The 8090-nt window shown below is 35.9% G+C and overlaps 1 protein-coding gene across 1 annotated transcript; it reads left to right on the forward strand.

Annotated features, from left to right (window-relative positions):
- Positions 1–7366: 7366 nt before the first annotated feature.
- LOC306664019 (cytochrome c oxidase subunit 6C-like) lies at positions 7367–7787 on the forward strand. Its single transcript, XM_079144705.1, has one exon. The coding sequence runs from the start codon at positions 7411–7413 to the stop codon at positions 7636–7638; it is 228 nt and encodes a 75-aa protein (XP_079000831.1). The 5' UTR covers positions 7367–7410; the 3' UTR covers positions 7639–7787.
- Positions 7788–8090: the final 303 nt, after the last annotated feature.

Consider the following 8090-nt stretch of genomic DNA (forward strand, 5'->3'; position numbering starts at 1 on the left):
TAATAATTTCAGTTTTATCCCTCTTTCTCTTTGTTAACATGACTAAGGGTTTATCAATTTTTTTCGGGGGGGAGGCTTATGAGTTTTATTTATTTTTTCAAACAACTTTTTGTCTTGTCATTTTTTTGAATTATTTCTTTTGTTTCATTTCATTGATTTCAGCACTGGTTTTAATTATTTTCTGTCTTCTACTACTTTTTATGTTGATTTGTTCTTGTTTTTCTAGGACTTTGAGATGTAATGTTAGGTCATTTATTTGTTGACTTTCTATTATTTTAATGAATGAGCTCAATACAAAGAACTTGCCTCTTAGCACTGCCTTCACAGTGTCCCAGGAATTTTGATATGTTGTATCATTATTCTAATTTACCTCTAGATATTTTTTTTTTTATTTCAGTCCTTATTTCTTCTGCTATCCACTCATCATTCAACAGTGTATTAGTTAGTCCCCAGGTGTTAGAATAGTTTCTATTTTTTATTTTATCATTGATATCTAATTTCATTCCGTTATGATCTGATACAATGCAGGGTATTTTCTCTGTTTTTTTGTATTTGCTAAGAGTTGCTTTATGACATAAGATATGACCTGTTTTAGAGAAGCGTCCATGTGCTGCTGAGAAGAGAGTATATTTGCTCATTAACGGATGAAATATTTTATATATATTTATATATGTATATCTGCTAAGTTTAAATTATCAATTGTATTTTTTATTTCTATAGCTTCTTTATTTAGTTTTTGTCTGGAAGACCTATCCAGTAGTGAGAAAGATGTGTTAAAGTCCTCCAATATTATTGTATTGTGGTCTATTTAATTCTTGAAATTGAGAAGGGTTTGTTGTATATAGATGCTCCGTTGTGTGAGGCATAAATATTTACAATTGTTATGTCTTGTTGATGTAAAATCTATTAAGCAGTATGAACTGTCCTTCTTTGTCCCTTCTGACTAACTTTGGTTTGAAGTCCACTTTCTCTGATATGAGGTTAGAAAGCCCTGCTTGTTTATGTGATCCATGTGATTGGTATGTTTATTCTCATCCTTTCACCTTCAATCTGTGGATGCCTTTGCCTATGAGGTGAGTCTCTTGCAGACAGCATATTGTTGGGTCTTGTTTTTTAACCCAGTCTGCCAGTCTGTTTCTTTTGATTGATGAGTTTAGGCAGTTAACATTCAAGGTTATTATTGAGATATGATTTGTATTCCCAGTCATTTGGGTTAATTTCTGGTTTTTAATTTGAATTAGTTTCTCCTTTGATTGATTATTCCCTTATTCTAGTTTCTCCCTTAGCTGGTTTTCACTTTTCTTTTTCCATTTCATCTTCATGGAATCTTTTGTTGAGATGTTCTGTAGTGCAGGCTTTCTAGTTGAGAATTCTTTAATACCTTTTGTTTATCATGGAAGGTTTTTATTTTATCTTTAAATCTGAAGCTTAATTTTGCTAGATATAGGAATCTTCGCTGGTATTCATTTTCTTTCAGAGCTTGGTATATGTTATTCCAGGACCTCCCAGCTTGAGAGTCTCAGCTGAGAAATCAGCTGAAATCCAAATTGGTTTCCCCTATACATAATCTGATATTTTTCTCTCTCAGCCTTTAAGATTCTATCCTTATTCTATATGTTAGGCATTTTCATTAAATGTGTCTTGGTGTGGGTCTGTTGTAATTTGGGGTCCTGTAAGCCTCTTGTATTTGATTTTCCATTTCATTCTTTAGGTTTGGAAAATTTTCTGATATCATTTCATTGAAAAGATTGTGCATTCTTTCGGTTTGTATCTCCACACCTTCATCTATCTTAAAGTCTTAAATTTGGTCTTTCCATATTATCCCATAGTTCACCAGGCTCAGGGACAAGGTACCCAGTGAAAGGGCATCAGAGCCTAGACTGACAACCCAGAGTATCCCTCTTTCTGGGTGAACAATAAACATACTAGCCCCCAAATCATAAAAAAAGTATTGATTTACTCATAATGCATTTCAAATTATTCTTCAAATCACTGTGAGCTGCTCATAAACTTACTGTTTTAGGAACAGAAATGATATTCTTTATCCATGTAGGTAGTTTATTAGCATCTCCTCAGTCTGGAATTTCCTTACTAGATTCATTATTAATTTGGGGGATTTAATTTCTCTTTTAGTTTTACTGATTTTTTTTATTCAGTTCTTTGCAATCACTTTCCCCAGATGCTCATGATCATTACTTTTCAATTTTGAATTATTTCCTAATACGGTCTTTTTTACGATATGCCTCATTTTCTAAATCATAAAGTTTGGCAAAGTGACTCTTTGGTTAAAAAAATGAGAATGAATTTAAAACTTTGTTCAGCTCTGGATCTTATAAAAACCATAGGAACTATGATCTTTCTTTCTTTCTTTTTTTTTTTTTTTCTAAAAAAGAATGAAATACTCTACTCAGATCTCAGTTGACCGACAGATAAACTTGTATTAGTACATTACCCACAGTTTTCTCATCTCATTGTTAGCTGGTCCTTGTTTTGCCAAAAATGTTTTAACTTAGTAGGTCAAGCATAAGTAATTAGTTTGGCTCCAGGTCTTAGTTAGAGATCTTACAGGGTCATGTATACTGCCTTCCCACTCAGAGCTGTTCCTGCCCTTTGCTTCCACACTTAGACTTCCTTCAGAGAGCAGATGCTAAACTTGACACGTTCCTGTAATGTTGTAATCCCTTATGTTTCCACAGCAGTTTCTCATACTTATTGGTTTTTGTAGTTGCGAAATGAATAGTTCAGGTACTGCAATCACTCTCCCTTCAAAAACGAGGTATCTGAGACACAAGTGTGACTTGACCAATGCCATAAGATGAACGAATGGAGGTGCTAGTAGCAGGAGATGGAATTTCGGACTTCCAAGCTGGTAGTCTTCTCATCACCTCAGGTGGTCTGCCCCCTCTCTATCTTCATACAACACCACCAGAAGTTATACAGTACCTCTGAATTTGCTGAATTTGAACAGGTTGCCTTGCCAATTTCTTTGCTTCTTTGTCATTATTTTGTGGAATTCCAGCCCATATTAAAAATCTAGTATCCAAAGTGTAGAAATCGACTGATTAGATGTGGAAGATACTAAGTAGGATCTGACAGAATGATTTTTTGTGGAGAGGTACAGGGGATTGAACCCAGGCATATTTTACACTGAGCTACATTACATGCTTAGACCTTTTTTATTTTTATTTATTTTGGGGGTAGCAGGGATTGAACTCAGGGGACTCAATCACGGAGTCATATCCCCAGTCCTGTTTTGTATTTTCTTTAGAGACAGGGTCTCAATGAGTTGTTTAACACCTTGCTTTTGCTAAGGCTAGCTTTGAAATCACCATTCTCCTGCCTCAGCCTCCCAAGCTGCTGAGATTACAGGTGTGTGCACCTTTTTAAATTATTATTATTTATATATATATATATATATATATATATATATATATATATATATTTTAGTTGTAGGTCAACATGATACCTTTATTTTATTTTTTATGTGGTGCTGAGGATCAAACCCAGGGCCTCAGACATGCTAGGTTGCTCTACCATTGAGCCACAACCCCAGCACTTATTGTTTATTTTGAGACAGCATCTCACTCCATTGCTGAGGTTCTCACTGAATTGTCAAGGTTCACCTTGAACTTGTGATCCTCCTGCCTCAGCCTCCTGAGTCCGACTAAGAATGACTTTCTTTGGCTTCTTCTCCCTGATGCTAACCATTTGTGTGAGCTCAAGTCCTTAGGGTATCTCAGTGGGCTGTGTATGTAATGGTGGCTGATTGGTATTTTCCAAAGATGGTCACAACATTATCTTCTATCTTACATGGTCTTATAATGTGCTTTTGACACTCTGTTGCATGGATAGGTAGTATCTATGTTTCCTACTCTTGAACTTGGTGACTGGGTAACAGAGTGAGATGTTGAATTTAGACCATGAAATGTTCTGATTGGTTCTCTGGGGATGCTTGTTCTTGGAACTCAACTGTATGTGTGAGGGTGCCCAGTTATCCACATGGAGAGTCCACATAAAGTTATTCCAGTTAATAACTGCAACTAAGTTTCCAGACAACAGTTAGAATTAGCCACCAGATGTAATAATTGAGCCTCCAGCTGATTCCAGTCCCCAGTGTAGGGGAACTATCCTGACTCCCTTTGGTCCCAGACAACCAATATAGCTGGTCACCCCACCTCAGGTGCTGAGTGGTACTTTCCCTTCTACCCCTGCCCCACCAGCCTTTAAGCCTTCCTATTAGAGGCCCCGGGCACCATAGAGCAGACACAGTTGTTCGACTGTGTCCTTTTGAGATTACCGACCCATAGTATCTGTAAGCATAATATCATGGTTGGTATTTTTTGCCACTAAACTTGGAGTGGTTTATCATATAGTAAAACATAATTGGCACAATTTCTGAGGATTTAGTTTTTTTCACTTTTACCTGGTCCAAAGCTCCAGATAAAATATCCCCTTCAAAGTAAAATAATTCAGCTGAGTGTGGTGATACATGCCTATACCCTAGGAACTGAGGGAGGCAAAGACAGAAGGATCACCAACTCGAGGCCAGCCTTGGCAACTTAGGGAGACCCTGTCTCAAAAAAGAAGAAAGAGCAGAAGGAGGAGAAAAAGGAGGCTGGGGTGTGGTTCATTATCTTCCACTGATTTTGTGCCTCTTAATTGAACATTCTGTTGAGCACACATATATGCCTGGGTTTGTATGTAAGTGAAAAGAATGACAGCCAGTGGTACAAGGGAGAAAGAGGAGTGACTGTTATTTTGCCATTACAAAAGGAATCCACACTACCCATCAAGTGGTGTAGTGTTATTTAGAAGTGGACTTGGATTCATTGAAAATATATATTGCAAACCCTACAGCAATCATTAAATTTTTTTTTAATTTCAAAGCATAATTGGTATGTTAAGAAAGGAAAGAACATGTAATTATATAAAATGCTCATCAAAATGTTCAATTAATAGGGAGAAAATCAAAGGAAGATAAAAGTAGGAACAAAGAACCATGTCAACAAGTAGAAATCAGTAACCAATATGATAGACATTAACCCAGTTATCTCAACAATCACTTTGAACATCAATGGTCTAAATAAACCCTTTAGAAGAAAGAGATTGTCACTGTGAACGCAAAAACATGTCATAGATATATGTTGTCCATAAGAAACTTAATTTAAATGTAAAGAATACATATAGATCAAAAGTAAATGGATGGAGAAAATATATTATGCTAACTAATCAAAAGAGAACAGGGTAACTCTTGATTTCAGACAGTACAGACTTCAAACAAGGAGAGTTGTCAGGAATAAAGAGGGCATTGCATAATGTTTAAGGGTCAGTTCTCCAAGAACACATAACAATTCTCCCCCCGACCCTTCTCTTGAAGACATAACAATTCTTACTTTATGTGTGCCTAAAAACAGTGTTAAAATCTATGAGGCAAGAATAATAGAACTATGAAAAGAAATAGATGACTCCATATTGTAGCTGGAGACTTTAACACCTTTATATCAGAAATGAACAGATCCAGAAGGCATAAAAATCAGTAAGGACACAGTTGAACTCAACAGCACCATCAATCAACTGGATATAATTGACTTCTATAGACTGCTCTATCTAAAAATGGCAGAATACACATTCTTATCAAGTTTACATAAATATTCACCAAGGTAGACCATATTCTGAGCCATAAGACACATCTTTTGCCAAATTTTTACAGATAGTGTCTATTTTCAATGGAATTTCATTAGAAATCAATAACAGAAATAAAACTGGAAAATCTCCAAATCTGTGGAGATTAAATAACACACTGCTAGATAACACATGGGTCAGAGAAGCTATCTCAAGAGAAGTTTAAAAATATTTTGAACCATATGAAAATGAAAACACAACATATCAAAATTTGCAGGATGCAATGAAAGTAGTGCTTAGAAGGAAATTTATAGCATTGAATGCACATATTTGAAAAGATTAAAGATGTAAAATCAGTAATCTAAGTTTTCACCTTAGGAAACTAGAAAAATAAAAGCAAAGTAAATCCAGAGTAAGCTACAGAAAAGAAATAATCAGAGCAAAATTGAACGAAATTGAAAAATGGCAAAGACACTTGGGAAGATAGTTTGATGGTTTCTTTCAAAACTGAATTTATTTTGACCATGCAATCCAGCAATTATGCTCCTTGGTATTTACCCAAAGGAAGTAAACTCTTATGTCAACACAAAATCCTGCATGCGGATGTTGATAGCAACTTTATTAAAAAATTTTAAAACTTGCCAGGAGTGGTGGCACGTGCCTCTAATCCCTGAGACTCAGAAGACTCAGGCAGGAGGATTGCATGTTCAAGGTCAGCTCTGGCAACTTAGTCTCTGAAAGCAAACAAACAAAAGAACACCGTTTCCTCACTCGCCTAAGCTCTTACATGTACCATTCATCAAAAGTGGAATAATAAAGCAGAGAGCAGCAGCACAGGTCTGTAGTTCCAGCTACTCAGGGAGCTGAGGCAGGAGAATCACTTGAGCCCAGGAATTGGTGACCTGGACAACATAGCAAGATTCCGTTTCAAAATAAAGTGAAAGAGTTAATAGCTAATTTATATTGAATATTTACTCTATGCCATGTATATTGTTAAGCATACAAGGATTTATCATTTAATCATCACAACCAACCTAGACAGTAAATACTATTAATAGGTACTTTCTCATTTTATAGCGGGAAGACTGATGCTTAGAGAGTTTGCTAACAGAGATAAAGCCTACATAATTATCGTTGGTAGAATTGATTCCATAATCCATTATTGTTTTATTTTTTATTTATTTTTTAGTAGATGGACACAATACCTTTATTTCACTTATTTATTTTTATGTGTTGCTGAGGATCAAACCCAGTGCCTTACATATACTAGGCAAGTGCTCTACCACTGACTGAGCTACAACCCCAGCCTAATCCTTTATTCTTAATGATAAACAGTCTGCTTTCCATTTCAGACACCTTTCACCTCTGACCAACATAACTAGCCATGCTTGAAGATACCTCATTCTTTAAGTCCTAGAAGTATCACTTACACGTTTGTTTTTGTGTACATCACAGCACAGTTGGCTAAACAGGTAACAATAATATGCAATGGGAGGTAACAATGAGAAGTGCTGATTGCAGTTTGAAAATTTGTATCTAGGGTAACACATTTATTTTGAAAATACAGATTGGGGTTAAATATTTTAATTATTCATATATCACCTCTCATGCAGTACTTGTCAAAACTAAAAAATATTATTTTCCCCAAACACACCCAGCTCAATGTACCTAATATCAGAAGCTGTTTGTCTTAACTGTTACTTTAGTGCTTCAGTTTGACCTTTTAAGAATGCGTCGTCATTTCTCCATCTACCGGGAGGGACGTTGGTGTGGAGGACAGGCGCTGCCATGGCTTCCGGCGCTTTGACTAAACCTCAGATGCCGGGGCTTCTGGCCAAGCGTCTGCGGTTTCACATCGTAGGGGCATTCACGGTTGCCCTGGGGGTTGCAGCTCTCTATAAGTTTGGTGTGGCTGAACCAAGAAAGAAGGCATATGCAGATTTCTACAGAAATTATGATTCCATGAAAGATTTTGAGGAGATGAGGAGGGCTGGCATCTTTCAGAGTGCTAAGTGATTTTGGAATATAAAGAATTTCTTTGGATTGAGGTCCTTAGAAGTTTGTACTGTTTTGTGCTCCTGAACTATAAAACATAAATACGTGGGATAAGGAATAGTTTTTCTTGGTAAATAAACAACTAAAAAATACAAAAAAAAAAAAAAGAATGCGTTGTCTTAGGTGAGTTATTCTCTGTGTTAAAATATCTGGGGACTGAGATACTGGTCTGTTGTACACTCAATATGTTTCGGTATAGAACCTTGTATTTCATCATTATTTTTTTGGTGGAGTTTCTAAATAATTATTTCTCTTTCTTTCTTATTAATTGTATTTCTTCTCAGAGATTTTTTCATTGGTTTACATAAAATGTGGGTGTGGGGCTGTTTTGCTAGAGGTTCTACATTGAGGCTGTTTTTTATTTATTTATACTTACGATCAAAATTCTAATACAGGCAGCTCTCTCTTCTGGG

The sequence above is a fragment of the Sciurus vulgaris genome, assembly GCF_902686455.1.
Source record: "Sciurus vulgaris genome assembly, chromosome: 6".
Classification (NCBI taxonomy): Eukaryota; Metazoa; Chordata; class Mammalia; order Rodentia; family Sciuridae; genus Sciurus; species Sciurus vulgaris.